Genomic DNA, 21396 nt, shown 5'->3' on the forward strand with positions numbered 1-21396 from the left:
CCAGGGAAGCCCCACAGCTGGATTCTTGCAGCACCTCGGCCTCACAGGTCAGCTTTCTGGCTGAGGGATTCTTTTGCCCTTGTCTTAAAACTCCCTGACCCTGAATCCTGAGGACACGCGTCCTCTGCTTGGGCCACCCCCGCCCTCCTTCTGAAGCCCGTCTTGGGTTTCTCTGCACAGACCAGGTTTCCCTCAGCAGGAAGCCATTAGCGGTTTGGGGAGAAATTACCTCGGGGCCTGGCAGGCGCTGGGCGTCCCCTGCATGGCCTGGCTTGGACAGCACTGAGCCCTGGGCTTCGAGTCAGATCCTGCGGGCGCCCCCTTCCCTGGAGCAGGAATCAGCGCTGTTCTCAGGCCTCGGGGAGGCCACACAGGCGGGGAGGTCGGGGAGGGTGCATGAGGAGGCCACAGGGGCTCACAGAGCTTGTCCCCACGTGCAGGTCCCAGAGGAGGGTGGTGGCCAGACCACCACGTCATCCCTCGTGTCCGTGAGCTCGGGCCCGCGCCTCCTGTGCAGCGTGGACGACGGTACTGGCTTCGCGTTCCCGGAGCAGATCGTCACCCTGTGGGCCCAGGAGGGGCTGCGCAACGGCAGGGAGGTCTTGCAGGTTTGGACCGGTCATGCACGGCTGCTCCAGCAGAGGCATCTAGGCGGTCGGGGCCGCTGCCCACAGGGCAGGCTGGACGGAGCTCCCCCTGTTCCCCCTGCCGCAGACACAGGCCCTGTGTAGGGAAGGCCCATCGTAATACTTTTTTCTTTATTTTTTGATATTGAGATATAGGAAGTCTTAAAAACATAATAAGTAAAAAACAGAGAAAACCACAGCCTGAAACAAATCTGTTTGAAGCTAGGTTTCAGCATCTTAGACTCTCCTCCCCCGTGTGTGTCAGCCCTGGAGCTGATCTGCTGACCTGGAGGAGGGACGTCTTAGTGGACACCACTGTCCGAGCGTTTCTACTCGCCCCGGACGAGCCCTGTGGGGAGTTCTTCTCCCCGTACCCACCCTCCGACCTCCCTCCAGTGGTCGCACACGAGGAGGCCTGTGCTCTCCCTGGTCAGTCAGGTCCCCTCTGTGGGGGCGCAGGGCAGCCCTGGGGCTTTGGAGGGAGTTCTGCCCTGGGTGGCAAGTCAGGTGCACACAGGGCGGGCACAGCAAGGGAAGGGTGCTGGGGCAGGTGTGGCGAACTAGATGAGTTAGTTTCATTTCCAAATTTCACTTTCCATTGGAAAAAAAGCTTCAGCTCTACAGAAATCTATAGAATAATAAAGCCTGCCCCCCTCTGCTCCTGGTCTCCAGGGATGGTGACAGGTAAAGGTCTGGTGGGCATTCTGCAAGCTCTTCCCTGGCACAGGAAAGAAATGCATATTTAGACATTCCCATTTAAAAATTTTCTTTTGCAAAATTGGTGTCACACCATATACCTTGCTAATTTACATTACCCTTTCCCTGTCGTGGGACACGTATGTTTGTTTTCCTGTTATGAATCTCGTCATCTGTAATGCACGTATACCCTTCTGCCTCTATGCTGGTATTTCTCGGTAGGGCGGATTCCTGAAGGTACGCATTTTACCTCGTAATAGCTTCTATTGTATTGCCTCCAAAAATGTCCATATTGGCACAAAACAATAGAACAGGAAGGAGCAAAAATCCAGCCTTGAAGACGATCTGCCCAACTCCTCAGGCCAGACTCTCCTGGATCTAAGCTTAGCCGTTGCTGGGTCCCGCTGCCCAGCAGCCTGGGCGGAGCCCGACACAAGGCCATCCCTAGACAGCTGGCCCACAGGACTATTCTGAGAACCAGAGGCTGAGGCCGGACCACTGAAATTGGCCCCCAGGGAGGGCCAAGAGCAGAGGGGCTCATGGTTTTTTGGTTTTTTGTTTTTGGCTGTGCCACACAGCACGTAGGATCTTAGTTCCCCAACCGGAGATCGAACCTGTGCCCCCTGCAGTGGAAGCATGGAGCCCTTAACCACTGGACCACCAGGAAAGTCCCAGAGGCTCATGGTTTTGAGATTCTCCCTAAGACGCTGCTCCTGATTCCCTGCACGTGGAGGTGGGCTGGCTGCCGTCAGGATCTGGCCAGTGACGAGTCTCACGCTTGCCCCCGACACTTCAGGACTTATTCTTTTTACTACTCTCTTGCTGTCACAGCATGTTTCCATTCCTTTAGCAACTGATGATTTTCCAATTGCTCAGGGTTTGATTCCATTGAATTGAGCGGCAGCGATGTTACTGAACTCCCCTCAGCAGGACCCTCCACGTGGCCCCCCAGGCGTATCTGTCCCCCTCACACAGGGTGGCTCTCGGGCGAGCTGGCAGGCAGTCGGGGTGTCCTGGTGCAGCAGGTCCATAACTGGTCACCTGTGACACTGGGCGGCATCTCCAGTTGCCCTGAGCACACCTGCTTGAGAGAGGTGTGTTCCCTGGGGGAGGAAGCCCACTAGGTGAGCCCTGGCCTTGGACGTGCTGGCTTCCCACACCCAGCTTCTCAGGACCTCACGCGAATGTCTGTGGGACCACCGCCAGGGCTGCTCTGTGCGGATCCCTGACCTCCTCAGGAATCGGGAGCCGCGCAGCCGGGTGTTCCTAGCCTGGGGTCTCCAGGAGACTGCCCTGCGGTCTTCCCGAGGCCCAGCAGGATGGGTAGTGGACCTCGTTGGAGGCTGGAGGCCACCCCTCCCTGCCACATGGAGGCCACCACTCCTCCCCAGGGCAGCCTGAGCCTCCTCCCAGCATGGCTCTGGCTTCCCCAGAGCCCCGTCCAGGAGAGCGGAGAGGGGCCTCAGCCTCCCACGCTCTGGCCTGGGAAGCCACACACTGCTACCCTGGCACCATCCGGGGGGTTACGTAGGTCCGTCCCGGTCAGCACAGCAGGAGTACGTGGGCATGAACGTCGGGAGGCAGGCGCCCACGTCGTGCCACGTGGTTTTTCTAATTGGGAAGCTGCTGCTGGGACCACTTTCTGTCCTCTGCCCCCACCCGTGATTTCGTTGCTGGGAAGTGTGCGCTTGTGTCAGGACTTCAGCTTCCCAGTTGCTGCACGCGCTTCAGCTGAGTGTCATTTCTCTCCAGAAGCACTCGCGGCCGTGGGGAAGGACGGAGCTTCAAGTCTCCACCTCATAAGTTAAAGGAAGGGCCTCCCCGTGGGCCCTGCCACATGCCTGCCCCGCCCGTGTGTCTGGGCCTTGTAGCCAAGTGCACCCATTGCTGAAAGAGCACACGTGGCAGAAGTGTTCTTACTGGGCAGCCAGCAGGATGGACGGGCGGGCGTTCCTGTCCTACTTTCTCTTTCTCTTATTATGGTAAAATACGTAAAACAAAATTTTTCCATTCTTTTAACTGTACTTTTCCGAATCCCGAGGGCGAATGAGTGTGAGTCTCTGGAATGCTGGGCTGTGGCTCATCTCTCTCTGATAGGTCCTGTGTCCACCAACAGAACCCCCATCTGTTCCTGTATCTGTTTGTATAGTTCAGAGACATATTAGTCAGGATTCTTTGAGTCTGAAATGGCAAAAACCCAAGTCAAACTAGCTTGGGCATGAGGAGGACGTTAGGGACCTTCGCGGTCAGTCAGGGAAGGACCTTAGGCTTGGGGGTCCCAGCCCCGGGTGTTGTCTGGACTCTGCTGGCCTCTTGGGGCCTTGGCCTCAGGTCCAGTCCCCTTGTGCAGCTCCCCAGGGCCCACCTGGTTTATACAACACCTGATTTCACAGGGAAAAAGCCCTTCTCTGGCCTTCCTATCAATCCCCAAAGTCCTCTGCTTGGGACATGCCCCCTTCTGTGTCTGTCACTTTGTCCAGGGAGGGGGACTCTGTCCAGCCTGGGTCATGCCCACCCTCGAGGCATGGGGGGACACTGGGGTTGACAGGGTTGGGGGGACCGTAGTGGGGATGGGGTACACTGGGGTTAACAGGGATGGGGGGACCGTAGTGGGGATGGGGGGATGCTGAGGTTGACAGGGATGGGGGGACCGTAGTGGGGATGGGGTGACACTGGGGTTGACAGGGATTGGGGGACCGTGGTGGGGATGGGGGGACACTGGGGTTGACAGGGATGGGGGGACCGTAGTGGGGATGGGGTGACACTGGGGTTGACAGGGATGGGGGGACCGTAGTGGGGATGGGGTGACACTGGGGTTGACAGGGATTGGGGGACTGTAGTGGGGATGGGGAGACACTGGGGTTGACAGGGTTCGGGGGACCGTAGTGGGAATGGGGGGACACTGGGGTTGACAGGGATGGGGGACCGTCAGCGGGGATGGGGCAGGGGAAGGGCTCCACCCAAGAGGCAGAGACTTTGCAGAGAGAAAAGGAAGGTGCAGGGACGACGTGGTCTGGGCCTGACTGTCCTGAGGGAGCCAGGAAGTGTCTGGAGACCCACTCATCCCGCCTGGCTGATGGGCCTTGCTATTTTCAGAGCCTCGACTTCAGTGTGGACGAGAAGGTGAACCTTTTGGAGCTGGCCTGGGCCCTTGAGAACGAGCTCATGATGGTGGGCGGTGCCACTCAGCAGGCAGCCTTGGCCTGCTACCGCCAGGAGCTGAGCTTCCGCCAGTAAGAGCCCCGATGGGGAGGGTGTGTGGGTGCCCCTGGCTAGACCGGCCTCCTTGCCCCCGGTTTCGGGCACCCGGCAGGAGGAGAAAGAAGGATGCTTCGAACACAGTCACAAAGCACAGCACGGCAGTTGGGCCAAGAACACAAACCATTTTAATTGGGTTTGGCTCTGGGTTTGGCTGGCTTTTCAGGCCGTCCGTCTACTGAGCAGGTCGGCACAAACATTGGTTTTCGTGTGTTTATTGATTTTCTGAAGCTACAGAAAAGGCTGGCAGAAATCCCAATCTTGGTCCTCAAGACTTTGCATCTCATTAGGTACCAACAGATGAGCCTTCTGTCAGGCAGTTCGGCAAAGGGAACCAGAGAAAGACTGTGCTTTGGGACAGGGATGCCTCTTCAGTGGGAGAAACGGGCACCAGAATAGCTGGTGCCAGAGATGGTTTGCACAGAGGCTTGGGCGGGACCCAGGGTGACCAGACAGGGACAGGGCCACATACGGGAATCTCCTCTGTTCTGGGCAACTCTCTGCACAGTCACTCTGATGCCAGGCTGCAGGTGGCAGGGCTGTGGCCAGGCAGGGTAATGGGTGGCCAGCCTTCTCCCCTTTATGCATCCAGTCCCAGGTTAGGTGCTAGGGATCCCTGGGGCCCGAGGCCCAGCTGCAGGCAAGAGGGAGCGTAGATAAATTCCTGCCTGTCCTGAGGCCATTTGGAGGGGTGGCACGCTGCACGTTCTAGGCTCAGACCTCCTGGTTCAGAAACCTGCTAGAGACCCCTTTGCCAGGCAGTTGGCCTGTCACTGTATGTGCTTCTGTAAACCGGGCACAGTAACTATAGAAATGGCCCTGGGAGGAGGTGGGTCAGAGCCCAGCGCTGGCCGCTGCTCGGCGCCGTTAGCCCAGCCGTGTTTGTTCCTGCAACCGGGCTTGCTGGGCCCAGAGCGGTGTCCCCTTTGACCCCGCCTCCTTCACGCAGGGGGCAGGTGGAGCAGATGGCCAGGGAGCGGGACAAGGCGAGGCAGGACCTGGAGAAGGCAGAGCAGAGGCACCTGGAGTTTGTGAAGGAGACGGACGACCTCCACTCTGCCCTGGAGCAGCTCGCAGAGGAGAAGGTCAGGTAGGTCCCGCCGGGGTCCCCGGCCGAGGGTGGGCAGTGGACGGGGCGCCACCAGCTGAGGCCTTGCTGTCTCACCTGAGCCCAGCACTCTGCTGACGTCTGTCCTTGAGGGAAGACGGTGCATGTGAAGAAGCAGTCTTTCCCTTCGCTGGGGAGCGCGGCGTCTGGCCGAGTGCCTGTGACGAGCGTCTGCGGGGAAAAGTGCTCTGCGGGCCTCCCTCTCCGCTCCATCTGTCGGGGTCTGTCCCACTCAAGCTGAGCCTTCTGTCCGTGCCTGTGATCAGCGAGACGGGCGGACGTTTTGAGAGGACCAGGGAATGGCTTTGCAGCCTGTTGGCTCCGCAGGAGGGAGCCGGGGCCCAAAACTGCACACCGGGCATCGCCCATCGGGTGGCCTGAGCAGACTCATGGCGAGCTGGCCGGGGTGGTGGTGGACAAACCAGAGGAAAGAATTTCTGACCTTTTTGAAAGGCTTTCCCCCTCTCCTGAGGCGCCACCCGCCTCCCGGTGGCTCTTTACCGCGGCTGCGCTCTGCTGCATCCCTGACGTGGGCGGACGTGGGGCTGTGTCCTGAGGCGAGGCCTGGGGACGCGGGGTCCTTGGGGTTCCCTGGTCTGGAGCAGCCTGACCCGCACACGTCCTTCCTCTGTGGCCTGTGCTGCCCCCCTCCCCAGCGCCCACAAACTTATGTGTGGACGATTTTAGACGATCTGTCACGGAGCTGAGAACTGATTTGCGCTGGTCCCAGCCCGGTCGGCCTGACTCTCCCAACCGCCCAGAAGGGACTCAGGGAAGTTCGCTCTGGGTCGGAGAACCAGAGACTCGAAGGCCATATCTCAGTCCAAGAATCTGGTGGGGGAACACACGAAGCCTTGAGGGCCACGTGAGTGTTTGGATTTTGCCCAGTGAGCAATGGGGCATCATTGGTATGTTTTGTTTTTGTTTTTGTTTTTTTGCGGTACGCGGGCCTCTCACTGTTGTGGCCTCTCCCGTTGCGGAGCACAGGCTCCGGACGCACAGGCTCAGTGGCCATGGCTCACGGGCCCAGCCGCTCCACAGCATGTGGGATCTTCCCGGACCGAGGCACGAACCCATGTCCCCTGCATTGGCAGGCGGACTCTCAACCACTGCGCCACCAGGGAAGCCCCATTGATACGTTTTTAGAAATAGTTTTTGTGGTTGTGTTACGTTGTTTTTATTATAAAAGTAATAAATGATACATGTTCATTGTAGAAAACTTAAAAAAATACAAGTAGGGACTTCCCCAGTGGTCCAGGGGTTAAGAATCCGCCTTCCAATGCAGGGGATGCAGGTTCGATCCCTAGTCGGGGAACTAAGATCCGACGTGCTGCAGGGCACCTAAGCCCTCGTGCTGCAACGAAGAGCCCACACACCACAACTAAGACCCAATGCAGCCATAACTAAATAAATAAATAATAAAAAAGAAAGAAAATACAAGTAAAAGGAAAAATAAAAGGAAAAGTCTTGCGTCCACAGAGGTTATCACTCCTAACATTTTTTGTGAGTCCCTCGCTTTTCCATGCATGTCATTACTTACAAAATGGTGTTGTGTTGCATATACTTTCTGATGGCCACAGAGCACCCGTGATGTGGGTCTGTTCTGCCGTATTTTACTGCACCTTTCCCCTTTAAAGAGTGGAGTGATATGATCAAATTTGTATTTGTAAAATTAGCCCCAGGATTTGCGGGTTGTTAGATTCATCACACTCGTCCAACCTTTTCCCTAAGTGATGCCTGCCCTCCTTCCCCTCATGCTCCCTCCTGGAAGCTCTGGGGTGAGACTGAGGGAGGCCGAGCCCAGTGTTTCTCATGCTCGATCGTTGACGTGGCCAAGCTCTGCCGAAGAGTTTCATTCATCTTCAATCTAGATAGACTGGGTCTGAGAATCCTGTTAAGCAACTGTTTTAGCGATAAAGCTAAGATCTAGCACTGTTTTCCCTGCTGATAGAAATGGTTATTGCGGGGACTTCCCTGGCGGTCCAGTGGTTAAGACTCCGTGCTTCCACTGCAGCGGGCACAGGTTCGATCCCTGGTTGGGGAACTGAAGTCCTGCATGCTGCAAGGTGCAGCCAACAAAAAAAAAAACAAAGAAATGGTTATTGCAAAAGATCACTGCAGCGTCTGAGGGGAAGGGCCTCCGCACCTTTCTCTGGCTGCTTTGGGATTCGCCACGTACTGGTTTTCTGATGCCTGTGTCCTCGTGACAGGGGCTGGCTTCTGTGCACATTTGGTCACCGAAGGCTTTGGTGCTGCCTTTATTTATTGATTCATTTTTTGATGATGTGGAGGAGGTTGAATGGCCGAGGAGTGTCAGAGACCTACCCAGAGGTCACCCGCTAGCTCACCCCAGAGGCCAAGGGACCCACTGGCTTACCTTGTCTGTGTGGGGTCACCTCCACCAGCCCTGAGGAGGGGTTTAAGGAGGCCCCACATCCTTCAATGGCACAGCATCTGCAGCTCTCTCATCTGCCAGAGGGACAAACGAGTCCCAGACGCTGTGGCCGAGTGCTCCGGCGAGAGACCCCGGGGAGGGAGAGGCCCAGGTGGCGCCCCTCAGGAGCTCGGCGAACCACGTGCCATGTGTCTTGCAGACGCCTGGAGCAGGGGTACAGGGGGAGGCTGAGTCTCCTGCGGTCCGAGGTGGAGGTGGAGCGCGAGCTGTTCTGGGAGCAGGCCCGGCGGCAGAGGGCTGCGCTGGAGGAGGACCTGCAGCGCCTTCGGGCCGAGGAGGCCAGCCTCCGCCAGAAGCTGAGCCTGGCCCTGAAGGTAGGGGTGTTTGGGGGGGCGGAGGGGTGCCTCCCCAGGGCCTCCCGCCCAAAAAGACGGAGGCGAGGTTGCCTAAGGGTCCATCCTCCACACCCACACCTTCCTGGTCCAGGATTAAACCCTCCCCGTGGGGCTGGGGGTTTCACACTAAAGAACATTTCCTGCAGCCATGGAAAGAGCCCATTTCTCAGCCAAAGCAGGAAGAGTCCTGGCTTTTCTGGGAGACATATGGTCCCTCATCTCCAGCCGTGTGGGCAGCAGGATGGGAACCCAAGGGCCTCTGGGTCAGTGGCTGCAGCCACCTCTGCTGCACCCCTGGGACCAGAGCACCAGTGGGGTCAGCAAAAGACAGAAGCATCAGCCTGCGCCCCCAGCCCTGGAGCAGACGCAGTCTTCTGGGCTGTGGAGAGCGCCCCACGACCGGCACCCAACCTGCATTGGCTTCCAGTGCGGTGTCCCCGGCCCCCCTTCCTCCTCCTCCCCTAACCTGGGGCTGCGGGTTCTGTCTGCGCCTGCCCCGCCTCCCTCGCCTCCGTTCCCCTGGAGGAGAGGCTGGGCGTGCCTTCTTGTTGGTTCCCGTGTCTGAGGACACTGCCTTCCTCCTGGTGGACACCTGGGCCGTCGTGGTACAGCTTTCAATTTGGTTTTTATTCTTTTTTATTTTTTTTATTTTTTTTATTTTTTTTTTTGCGGTACGCGGGCCTCTCACTGCTGTGGCCTCTCCCGTTGCAGAGCACAGGCTCCGGACGCGCAGGCTCCGCGGCCATGGCTCACGGGCCTAGCCGCTCCGTGGCATGTGGGATCTTCCCGGACCGGGGCACGAACCCGCGTCCCCTGCATTGGCAGGCAGACTCTCAACCACTGCACCACCAGGGAAGCCCCAATTTGGTTTTTAGAAGACGGCTCGGGAAGGGTTGCCCGAGAGCTTGGGTGGGTGGGAGAGGTCGAGGCGGTGGGAAAGGGGGAGTATCCCCAAGGGCTCCGTGGGGTCCACCTTCCCTGCTCATGAGTCCTGCCTCTCACTCGGAGGGGGCAGCCCTTCCACACAGCTCCCTCCTCCGCCCCCAAAGCCGGCCAACCGCTGGCCTGTGTCTTGTAGGAAAACAGTCGACTGCAGAAGGAGATGATTGAAGTCGTGGAGAAGCTCGCAGAGTCGGAGAAGCTGGTCCTGAAGCTGCAGAATGATCTGGAGTTCGTGTTGAAGGACAAGGTGGGTCCTCTTGCTGACCCTGAGTCTCCAGAGAGGCGCCCGTGGGCGCTGGGTAAAGGGCGTCAGGGTCTTGACGAAGAATACACAGGCGATGGAATTTAGGTTTTTTCTACTAAAATTCTATAATGGAGAGAAAATTATCACGGCGACTTTCCCTGTGTTTTCCTCCCTTCATGCAGTGCAGGGGTGCTGGTGACGCCCGGGTGATGCCCTGCACGTTGGCCTTTTAGTGACAAAGCCTGGAGCAGTCAGCACCCTCTGCACAGACCCCAGTGACAGGGTCTTGGTGGGGGGCACGCATAGAGGAGAGGTTAGAGGCCCCCCAGCTGGCCCTTACCATCACCTTCAGAGGAGGAGGGGAGGGGAGGTGCAGGGTCCAGGCAGGGGGCCTCCCAGGTGGCCAAGGCAGGAAGGCAGCCCAGGCTCCAGGTGGGAGCATGGCCGCCTTCCATAAATTCCAAACACCCTTCTGCCCTGAGACCTTTTAGACAAGGGGCGGGGAGGAAGAGGAGGGATGGGCAGCTGTACCTGCGGATGCTAATAAGCCTGGTGGGGACAGCGGCTGGGGGTGACAACACACCCTCCACCTGGCCTGAGGTCCCGGCCCTCATTTTCCTGCCTGCATCTGGCTTTCAGCTGGAGCCACAGAGCACGGAGCCCCTGGCCCAGGAGGAGCGGTTCTCAGAGGTCCTGAACGAGTACAAGCTCAAGTGCCGGGTATGTGGCCCCCCTACCCGCGGGGTCGTCAGGGTCTGTCCACTCAGACCCGGGTGGTCCCTCCCACCCCCTGGCCTCCACGTGGAGGGTGGTCCAGCCCGGGTCCACAGGAGCATCCCTATATGAGCAGAGCAGGCAGAGCCTCTGATCTCGGCCTGCCTTCTGCCAGCGGGGTCCTCCGAGCCTCGTGTTCTGAAAGGAGACGGGTGGGACTTGCCTGCTCGGCGCGGGTGCCCAGCCCCACATGGGCTGCCCAGGTGGCGAGACGGCCCCTGTCCTAAGTCCCCTCTGTGTGTCCGGACACCATGTAGGGCTTCATCTTGTCTCCTATGGTTGAGTGTTTGCATTTCCTGGGCCAAATCTACCAACGTGAGCCCGCTCGGCTGGCGCTGCCGCTATGCAGAAGAGGGCGTAGGTGGTAAACAATGTCAGTGCTGGGGAAACAGATCATAACCCATTACTCTCTTGAGATTACCGAGGACTCCAGCAGATAGAACATTATTGTTTGGAGTTAGGGGTCTAGTATCCATTTGCCTCTCAATGATTTCCCTCCCAATTAACGTTAAGAACTGTCTTTCTGCACACGATGCTTTGGCCACACCAGAGGATAAAGGTGAGCCTGTGCTGGTCTGCAGTGTGACGTGACCCTTACCTCCTGCCCTCCACATCCTGAATCCCGGGTGCGCCTGCGTGTGGTCAGCTCTTACCCTCCTTGGGTGCCTGAGTGGTGTGTGTGGCTTGTGGTTGGGGGATGTGGTGCAGCTGGAATGTGCCGCTTGACTTTCTGAAAGGAACTCTTTCCTGCTGTGTTTTCTCTCTCACTTTGAGCACCTGTAACTAACCATCAATGAATACATTGCTTTAGTGCACCTGAATTTTTTCAAACAAATGTAACTGCCTTCATTTTTTCACATGACTCTGTCACTTAACTGCTGCTGCTGATTTCACTTTTGGTTCTCAAAATTTTACTTTTTCAAATATCAGCAGAAATGTTTTACATTTTAGTGCTAAGCTACTTATTTAGAAATTTGCCCTCTCTATTTTTGGGGATATTTTTGGCTGTTTCAAACTAACAGAGCATTCAAAAAGCGTTTTATTTGGAAGTAATTTCTAATACATGAAGTTACAAAAGTGAAACTAGCCTGGGGAACACCTGGATGCCTCTGCCCCAGTCCACCTGCTGTGTACGTTTCACCGTGCGCATGTGGACACGAACGTGTACATCGGAGGTGAGTCAGGCGATCACAACCCTCCACCCCGAACTGGCCCACGCACTTCCTGAGAGCAGGCTGACCCTTCAACCTCGCGGTGCTGTTCAGGTGCCCAACGTTGATGTTACATGTTCAGGAACTTTGCTGGCTTCTTGTTAAACCTTTGATGGGGGAGTTATTTACACCAAGAAATGTGCAGAAGCTACAAAGCTGGGCTTTTCTTCCTAGAGAACCAGCTTCCCAACACCTCCTAGGTAGCTGTGGATACTTAGTAACTTCACAATTTCCACCAATACAGTCCTTTAACCTGCTTGTTGTGTTTCAGTTTTGTTAGTCAACCTAACAATGTTCTTTGTTTTTTTTTAGCTGTGCTGCTTGGCTTGCGGGATCATAGTTCCCTGGCCAGGGATCAAACTTGGGTCCCCAGCAGTGGAAGCTTGGAGACCTAACCACTGGACTGCCAGGGAATTCCCCTAACAATGTTCTTTAGAGCATCTTCCTCCAGTGCAGGACCCAGTCTAGGACCAGGGCCCGAGTCTGATGTCCTCTAATCTGGAACATTCTTAGTCCATTCAGGTGGCTGTAACAAAGATACCATAGACTGGGGAGCTTATAAGCCATGGGCATTTAGTTCCTTTGTTCTGGAGGCTGGTAGGTCTGAGACCAAGGTGCTGACAGATTCGGTGTCTGGTGAGGCCTCTGTTCTGGGTTGCAGGTGGCCGGCTGTCTTCTCACTGTGTCCTTCTGTGAAGGGGCGAGGGAGTTCTCTGGGGGCTGTTTCATTAGAGCACAAACCCCGCCATGGGGCTCCATCCTCCTGACCTGATCTCCTCCCAAAAGCCTCACCTCCAAATACCATCACACTGGGGATCATGATTTAACATATGAATTTGGGGAGACACATTGTCTGTAACACATTCCCACAGCCCTTCTTTGTCCTCCACGTGGATATTTTTGAAGAATACAGTCTCTCCTTCCTTTTCAATAGAAACGTTCTCATTTTGTGTTTTCGTGATACTTCCTTTGGATTAAATTGAGGTTATGCCTTCTCAGCTGTACAATGTAGGTGGCGTTAATTTTGATCACCTGGTCACAGTGTGGGGTGACACTTTAAGACCATGCAAATGTCCGGCTCTTCATCAGAAGTTTCACTGGATTTAGTATCAGTTAGTGATTCCTGCCAACTCCCGTCTTTGCCCCAGTGGTTGTTGCACAAGGATGGTTTTCCATCATCCACTCCACATCTGTCGGTTGGCACTTGGCATCTGCCGTCAGGCAGAGAAGTCCTGTCTATCTATCTGTGTGTCTGGTTGGTATGGGCTCAGGAATCGCCATTCTCATCAGTGGTTTGTATTGATAATTCGTTACTATGTCAAATTACTTTGGTGCTCAAGTCATGTGAGATTTGGCCAGTGGGAGTGTCTTCCGGCCGGCAGCCATGACCTTGTGACTTGTCACTGTCATGTTTTGTTTTGTTAAGTTGTCCCATACTTCCTAGCACAGTGAGATGCTCCAGACTCATCTTATGCTTCCCCTGCCCTTGCGCTGGAATCAGCTATTTCTCCAATGAGTCCTGGCTCCTAACTGGAGAGAATGGCTTTAGAGACCAAGATCTGCGTGCTGCGTGTGCTCAGCCTCCTGGGGGCACTGCCTCGGGCCTAGGGTGTTTCTTATCCTCAGTCTCCAGAGTAGAGACACCTTGAACCTCCCTGCTGTGTGTCACCCATCTTTCCAAAGTCACTGTTGGACATTTCCCCGTGCTTGTAAGCAGGATATTTGCTAGCACAGAAACCATGTTTTCCCTTGTTGCCGAGTTCCCTTCCTATTCAACTATTGTCTTAGCTTTTTTTTTTTTCTTTCTTTCTTTCTTTCAGCTGTCAGCCTCAGTTTTCTGGGGCAAGGCTGACTTTGGTAAAGGGGAGTGTAAGGACTTCCCTGGTGGTCTGGTGATTAAGACCACGCTTCCAATGCAGGGGGCATGGGTTCCATTCCTGGTTGGGGAACTACGATCCACATGCCACGAGGTGCAGCCAAAAAAAAAAAAGATTTAAAAAAGTTGGGGGAAATGTAAAATGTTAATCGCTTCCTCCTTAGGGGTTCTCTGTGGTTTCATATTTTCACTGCTCCCTCGGGTGGACACCATAATGGAGTAGCTTGTCCTTGGTCAGAAGTGCCAGATACAGATTTTCTCTTTACCCATTTCCACCCTGTTACATCCTGAATGTGTGTGTCCCCGTAAATCCATATGTTGAAGCCTGTTCCCTCAGTGTGGTGGTGTTCAAAGGTGGGGCCTTTGGGAGGCAGTTAGGTCATGAGGGTGGAGCTCCATGAAGGGGATTAGTGCCCTTATAAAGGGACCCCAGAGAGCTCCCCCATCCCTTCCACCAAGTGAAGACATGGGAACAGACAGCCGTCTATGAACCGGGAAGCTCCCACCAGACGCTGAATCTGCAGGCACCTCAGTCATGGACTTCTAGCCTCCAGAATTGTGAGAAGTAAATTTCTGTTGTTTATAAACTCTCCATCTGTGGAGTTTTGTTAAAATAGCCCGGATGGACTGAGACACGCACCAGCCCTGACAGACGTCCCCCCCCCCACTGCCTGGGCCTGGGTGGTCAGCCCCTCTGTGTGTGCTGACTCAGCACGGCCCGGCTCCCCAGCTGGTCTGCCGCCTCCGCCTTCCTCTCCGATGCTTTTGATGCTTTCCGAGCTGCTGTGGAAATCCCACCCTCCCCTGCTTCCTTGCTGAGCTTGCTTCTCCCGCTAACGAGAAGAGAAGCGTCAACAGGTCCAGAGCCCTCAGAGCCTTAGCGCTACAGTGCGTGCAGTGGACTTGCTGCCTTTCCTGGCTAGCACAGTAACACCCTATGACCCTGTGACCACCCTGGGCATCCACAGGCACCCCCAAATTCACGTGCAGCCCACATGAAAACAGGCACCCTGGCTCCCAGCCGTGGGACACCCACTGTGTAGACCGGCTGGGACCCAGGACGGCACACGTCACCCTCATCGGTTAGAACCGACAGTGGTGCCTGAGAGCAGAGAAGTCTGTGCCCAGCGTGGCACCTAAGGACCTGTTTTCTGGCACTGCTGAATTTGTGGGACATGCATATGCTCTTGAAATACCCATCTGAGGGGCAGAAAGACCCACCGACGGGGGAGGACATTGGGTAGAAATGATTCTGTCAGGGGCTTCCCTGGTGGCGCAGTGGTTGAGAGTCCGCCTGCCGATGCAGGGAACATGGGTTCGTGCCCCGGTGCGGGAAGATCCCACATGCCGCGGAGCAGTTAGGCCCGTGAGCCATGGCCGCTGAGCCTGCGCGTCTGGAGCCTGTGCTCCGCAACGGGAGAGGCCACAACAGTGAGAGGCCCGCGTACCGCAAAAAAACAAACAAAAAAAAGAAATGATTGTGTCAGTGTTTCCTGCCAGGTCAGCACTGTCAGTTAAAATACCAGTCACGTGAGTAATTTCAGGTTTTCCAGTCACATTAGAAACGGTAAAAAGAAATAGGTGACATTAATCACTTTAATTACATTTTATTTCCTGTATTACATCCACAATGTCATTATGTCAACATATAATCAATGTAAACACATTTTAAATTGAGATATTTTACATCCCTTTCTGGGAATCTGGTGTTCAAGATCGGTGTAGAGTTCATGCTACACACACCTCAGTCCAGACTGACCACACCTGACATGCTCAGTAGCTGGCGTGGCGACATCGTGGGATAGAGGGGCCGGGGGTGCCCACACCTGCCGCCCCGCAGGTCTACCCCACGGCTCTCACATCCCGTCCCTGCCCTTTCCCCCAGGAAGGAGCTGCTCCCTCTGTGGGGAAACTGTGTATTTGCCCAGGAGTTTCTGAAGGAGGTACAGTGATCCTAGTAAATCTGTGCTGCTTCTGAGATCTGCAGGGCCTTTCCCTTCTCCCACACGGTCTAGAACTGCCGATGAAAGGCTCCTTCTCCAAGGGCGGATGCAGAGACAAGCCAGGCACTGGTCACCGGGGAGTTCAGGAAGATGAGGTTTATTTGACAAGAGCTGCCTGGAGAAGAAACTCAAATAGATTAAAAAATCAGAGAGGAGTGGGCTTCCCTGGCAGTCCAGTGGTTAGGACTCTGCGCTCCCAATGCAGGGGGCAGGGGTTCAGTCCCTGGTCGGGGAACTAAGATCCTGCATGCCGTGGGGCGCGGCCAAAAAAAAAAAAAAAGAAAAAAAATCAGGGAGGGAGGTGGGGCCTTGAGGGCGTGCCATGGTCTTGGCTGGTCTGGCTTCCTCCAGAGCCAGTTTCCCGGGAGGAGAAGCTGGGTGGAAATTGCATCACGCATGCCATCCTCCATGTGGGGCGGCCACAGCACACCCGGGGTTGGGGGGAAGAGTACGTGGACCCAAAGCCATGTTGCCGTGGTGCCGGCTCTGGGGCCACCTGGGAGGTGGGATGTGAACGCTACCCTTTCTGACCTTTTGAAAGTCAGGTGACCAATGTGCTTGTTCAGGTTTATTTCATTCGTGGGGGGACAAATTACGCTTGTCACAAACGAGACCCTTCCTCTTTTTTTCTTTTCCTCTGTGCTGTGTAGCTTGCGAGATCTTAGTTCCCCGACCAGGGATCGAACCCGGGCCCCGGCAGTGAGAGCGCCGAGTCCTAACCGCTGGACCACCAGGGAATTCCCAGAGACCCTTCCTCTTAAACCTTCACGCCCCCAAGTGCCCTCTTCCCCTTATGTGTGTGCTTACCCAACCACCTGTGGTTTCTCTGTATTTTCTCCATTTCTCACTTTCACTACACTTTTTATTCCCTGAGTCCCTTCCTTGTATCCCATGGTGGAAGGTGGTGCCAGGCATAAGATGTCGGGAAATGACCCCTGCTCCTGTGTCGCTCACGGAGCAGTTAGGTGCCTGGGTGCAGCTTCGGTGCCCCGTCCACCCTGCTGAGCTGGGGGCTGACTCCTGGGCCCAGTGGCCACAGCGGCTGGAGGAAGGGTCTGGCTCTGCCCACAGGACCTGCAGGACTGCAACGACGAGCTGCAGGCTGCACTGGAAGGCCTGCGGGCACAGCTGCCCCCGAGTCGGCACGGCCAGCTGCCCCCGGGACATGCGGCAGGTAGGAGCCCGGTGTTTTGAGGTGGTGGGTCGTGTGCTCCTTCCCAGGGCGGGGTGGGGGGGCGTGGGGCTGGCCAGCTGCATGGGTGGTCACAAGCCCTTCTGACCTCTTATGTGGGAGAAAGGGCCTACCTGAGGCCAGGGGTCTGTGTAATCCCCAGAGCCCCAAGGGAGATGGAGGAGGATGAGGGTTCTACCATTTGGGTAGAAGTAAGTGGTGAAGGTTATGAGGACCTTGCCATGACCTCAGGGCAGGCATGTCCCAGGGAGCCTCCTGGGTCCCGGGGAGGTGGATGGAGTTGGTGATCAAAGGAGATGCTTCACACAGACGGTCCTCTGGGGGAGGGGAGGAGAGAGGAGGCTGGGGGGACAGGGGACAGGCTGGTCTCGGGTCTGTGATGGCTCGTACAAGGCAGGTGCTAAACCGTGTGAACCGAGGCCGGCGGGCCGCTGTGGAAGGGGTCTGAGATGGGGCGGGGCCATGGCGCCTGGGAAGGGCCCTTCCACCTGCTGCGTGCAGAGCCAATGCCAAAGGCGTTACTTGGAAAAACCAGGCTCCTGCCTCCCAGCCGGGAGGTCTCAACAGGCTGCAAGCACCGAGGGGTTAATGTTCTTGGCTCCTTCTAGAGACTGGGCTGGAGGTTCTGAGGCCACAGCTGTCCTTGAGGAGGACGGCGTTTGGCTGCTTGCACCCTCCCTGGCAGCTGGGCCGGGCGGGCACTACAGGTTCACGTGCTCCAGGCTCCACGCCCCTTGCTGCTGTGGGAACCACCGAGACAGCCCCAGCCCAGCAGCCCAACCGCCTCTGTGGTCACATGTCACGCAGACGCAGCCCCAGAGGACATGTCGCTCTCATCTGTAACCCTGAGAGCGTCGGGCTCCCGTATTGTCCTAAAGCTGTTACTTAAAACAGGAAAGTCAACATGGGAGCCTCCAAGGGAAACCGAGTGGGGTCTGCTGTGCACCTGGGCCCGAAGGGAGCCCCTCAGCTGCAGCTGCATTAGTGGAGCTGATGGCTGCCGAGACCCACAGCCCTTCTGCCCTCAGCCAGGTGTTGGCATGTGGCTGGTGCACTGGTATCATCTGATCCCCAGATGAGTGTCTGGTGCCAGTGTGGCCACGGGGAAGGGGGTTATTGTCACCTCCTCTGTCCCTGGAGGGGACTGAGCTGCACAGAGCATGTGACCCTTGTCGAGAGCCACGATCCGTAATGCAGGGAGCAGAGAGACGGGGTCTGTGCCCAGGGTGCCGTGTCCAGAAGTCTCTGAGGTGTGGCACCGAAGGCAGCCCCAAGCTTCATGTTGGCATTGATAAAACCAGAGCGCTCTACCAGCTGGAGCATTTTCTCTTACACTTTCCCCCCTCGTCTGACCGTAGAGGTTCTGTTGGTCCCTTCAAAGGAGGAGGGACAGTCAGGACAGCAGAGTTGTGGTGGCGGGGGCCATGTGGGTCGTGGAGTCAGGGCCGGCAGTGCATCCAGCTGGGGTCACTCCTGACGGGTGCCACTTGGCCAGACCCAGGTGGCGGCTTCCAGTTGTCAGGGCAACGGGATGCTCTCTTTCCTGAGATACTTACTCTGAGTTCTCTCAGGATGTCATTGAGCCTGTCACTCTTTTTTGTGGAAAACAATTTGGGTAAGAGGTCAGGGTGTGTCTGCTCCCTTCACTTTCTGGCCCGTGGACCAGCAGCGGCGGTCACACCCACATTCTGAGTCAAGCCCTGGGTGTGCCCCCCAACACGCACAACGTGGTGGACCCCTGGGCCCAGGAGGGCTGGCCGCGCTTGTGGGTTCATAGGCGCCCTTTGGGGACGAGCTGTAAGGACGGGTGATGTTGCCGGTGGGGAGGATCTTCCGGACCAGGTGTAGCTCACACCCTCTTCCTACGATCTGTCAGAGCTTCCACAAGTGCTTCGTTTGCTTGACTTTTTTGTTGAGACCCCCCCCACCGTGATTTGTGTGACATAATAGAAAGTAGGGAGGGCCTCTGAGAAAAGGAGGAAGCCGAAATAAGGAATGAAGACAGAGCTTCGTCATGGCTCATCCTAAAGCACCGTCTGTGCGGTGGTCACTTTTTCCCATTGTCCCCATCCCTGTGTGTGCCTGCCACGGTCAAGGGGGCAGGACGTGTACCCGATGTGGCATCTTTCAGGGAATTCAAGGGCCTGACAAATCTGCAGGGAGCCTCCTCACCATTCATACCTCTGAGTGATCTGTGTTCTGGCAAAGAATCGAAATGCTGGTTTGTAAAGATGCCAGCTTTGAGAACTCGGCGCAGCGGACGGTCCGTGGCCCACGTCCTCTTACTGCCAGCATCGCATTCCTCTTGCGGAAAGTGCCCGCAGAAGGCCGTGCTTCGTCCAGATGTCGGCTTGGAGGTTGGATCAGACCCCGCAGCGTCCTGGGCAAGACATAAACGGAAGTGTCCTCTTGTTGCAGGCATTGTCACGTTTGTGGGTGATTCCGTCCCAGTGAGTATAGAGACGGAGATAATGTTGGAGCAGGTGAAGGAACGTTACGAAGACCTCGAGATCCAGCTGGAGACCAAGGTCAGGGGAGCTGAGGGAGGCCGGAGGGGTCAGGGAGCTTCCTGCTGCTGGGACGCTTCTGCGCACACGTCTGCCCCATAGTGAGCGCGCTCAGGGGGACGGAGGTTTGCAGGGAACTGTGCATGACCTTGAGGTTCTGCCTCACACCCGCTTCGGAAGCAGACAGGACAGAAGGTATAACTACTAATGGGAGGGTTGTGGTATCCCAGCGTCATGAGGGCTGCGCTGAGGCCAGACCTCCCTGCTTGCTCTGTGCTGGGGAGTCACAGCTCCCAACTCTGTTCCAGCTGAAGCACCCTGGGACTGCCCTGCGTGGGGGGCTCCCGGGCCACCCTGGCCAGGCCTGTCTTCTTGGGTGAACATGTCTCCAGCTCCGTGACCCAACTGTGGTGGGTTTTGTTGAGGGACGGTACCCACGTCTCGTCAGGTGTCACTGCCAGCGAGGCGGGGCCACCTCTTCCTTGTGGTCCTGCCCCTGGGCCCCTGCTGTGGCCTTGCCCGCCAGGTCTCCAGGGGGTTCAGAGCCATTGCGGCCTCGCGGTAGGCATTGTCCCCCCTCTGCCCTCCTGCTGGTGCTGCCAGGCACCCAGCCCAGCTCGGCCCCCAGCAGCCTTTCTGCGCCTGCCAGGCCTGCCCCCCTAGGCCTCAGTGAAGGTTACGGGACGTGACAGAAGCAGGCGGCCACACGGGCCCTGGGGAGCCTTTCACAGGCCCCAGCACCCTGTTGAGGCCGGGCCCCCCGCTCTTTGGACGCTATGCCGGGCAGCCTTGTATCGTCAGGCAGGTCATGTTTGGGGGCCCCTGGCTGACATTGCTCACGCTTCTTTTCCCAGGTGAATTACTATGAAAGGGAGATGGAGGTGATGAAAAGGGCCTTTGCGGAGGAGAGAAAGGAGCTGGAGAGGGCCTTCAAGCTCGAGGTTGGCATGCTGCAGGGTCAGAAGGCTGAGCTGGTGACGCTGCACCAGGAGTCGCAGGAGGTTGTCCAAGGCCTGCGGGACCGGCTGCAGCGGGCCGTGGAGCTGGAGCGGGACCACGCACGGCAGCTGGCCCAGGAGAGGGACCAGCTGGAGGAGGCGCTGCAGCGGGTCAGGTCCGGCACTGCATCCTTTTGGGATTTCGCGTCCAGGGTTTCTTGCTCAGAACCCGAATTTGAAATTGGATTTGGGCAAACTGCTCAGAATCACAATGGCTGTTAGTGGTTCTTGTTGGTGCAGACACGTGAGCCCTGAAAGAACAGGCTATTTTACAAAGATTCTGACTTTTCGGTTTTTTGCGCGTGCGGCATGCAGGATCTTAGTTCCCCGACCAGGGATCGAACCCGTGCCCCTCTGGTGGAAGCACGGAGTCTTAATCACTGGACCACCAGGGAAGTCCCAAAGATTCTGACTTCAAAAATACGTATTAACTAGAGCTTAGGCCCTGAAGCCCTTTGCTTTGTAGAATTTTGACTCACTTTACCTCCTGCCTCTGACTTGCCTGGTAGCAAGGGCAACATGGTCTCCATCATCTGTCATCTCATGGTCCTTGGGGAGGTGGATAAAAGGCCTAAAAGCCCCAAAATAACAGGAAAGGCCATTAGTCTGGGTCAGTGGGGTTCTTGAAAAAGCTGAGATGTGTGAGCAAAGGAGAAAAAGGGATAGTTTGGAAAACCAGAACATGGTCTTCTGTGTTACAGGAGAAAGGCCCACACGCCTGTCCTCTGGGCTCCGCCGGGAGGCTGGGGGCCTCGAGATCCCTCAGGGGAGCCTCAGGGTGGGGAGGTGGCCGGAGATGTTGGTGTGTGGGCAGGTGAGGGGAGCGCCCAGGTGTGCAGCTTGGCCCTCCTCCCCGGCCCCCCGGGGGCTCAGGCTGGCAGACGCTCCATCTCAGGAGTCCAGGATTCTAGAAGGGCTTTTCCACGTGCTGCAGAGGTGATGCAGGCACTTGCAGGCCATGCACAGCCATGTGATGTGGTTACTGCTCTGCGTGCAGTGTCTTTGGCCCCATTAACCCCTGCACAGCACACCTGCAAGGTCCGGTGGAGACAGAGGCTCCGTGAGGTGTCGTGCCACTTGTCCAGGCAGGTGACACTGGCTTGCCACAGACGCGGGTGTGTCCGGCTGAGGTGCCAGCTCCTGCTCGCCGGGTGACCGAGGGCAGGCTGCT

At 56.7% G+C, this 21396-nt stretch overlaps 1 protein-coding gene across 2 annotated transcripts in view; it reads left to right on the forward strand.

Annotated features, from left to right (window-relative positions):
• Positions 1-21396, forward strand: part of NINL (ninein like) — a 112836-nt gene that overhangs the window by 70763 nt on the left and 20677 nt on the right. For both annotated transcript variants that reach the window (XM_082645702.1, XM_082645701.1), the window contains exons 8-16: positions 441-608; positions 4419-4555; positions 5530-5670; positions 8283-8457; positions 9557-9667; positions 10304-10384; positions 16600-16702; positions 19139-19248; positions 20082-20341. In XM_082645702.1, coding sequence (XP_082501828.1) covers positions 441-608; positions 4419-4555; positions 5530-5670; positions 8283-8457; positions 9557-9667; positions 10304-10384; positions 16600-16702; positions 19139-19248; positions 20082-20341 — 1286 coding nt within the window. The remainder of the gene's footprint in view (positions 1-440; positions 609-4418; positions 4556-5529; positions 5671-8282; positions 8458-9556; positions 9668-10303; positions 10385-16599; positions 16703-19138; positions 19249-20081; positions 20342-21396) is intronic.

The sequence above is a fragment of the Mesoplodon mirus genome, assembly GCF_964341445.2.
Source record: "Mesoplodon mirus genome assembly, chromosome: 15".
NCBI lineage: Eukaryota > Metazoa > Chordata > Mammalia > Artiodactyla > Ziphiidae > Mesoplodon > Mesoplodon mirus.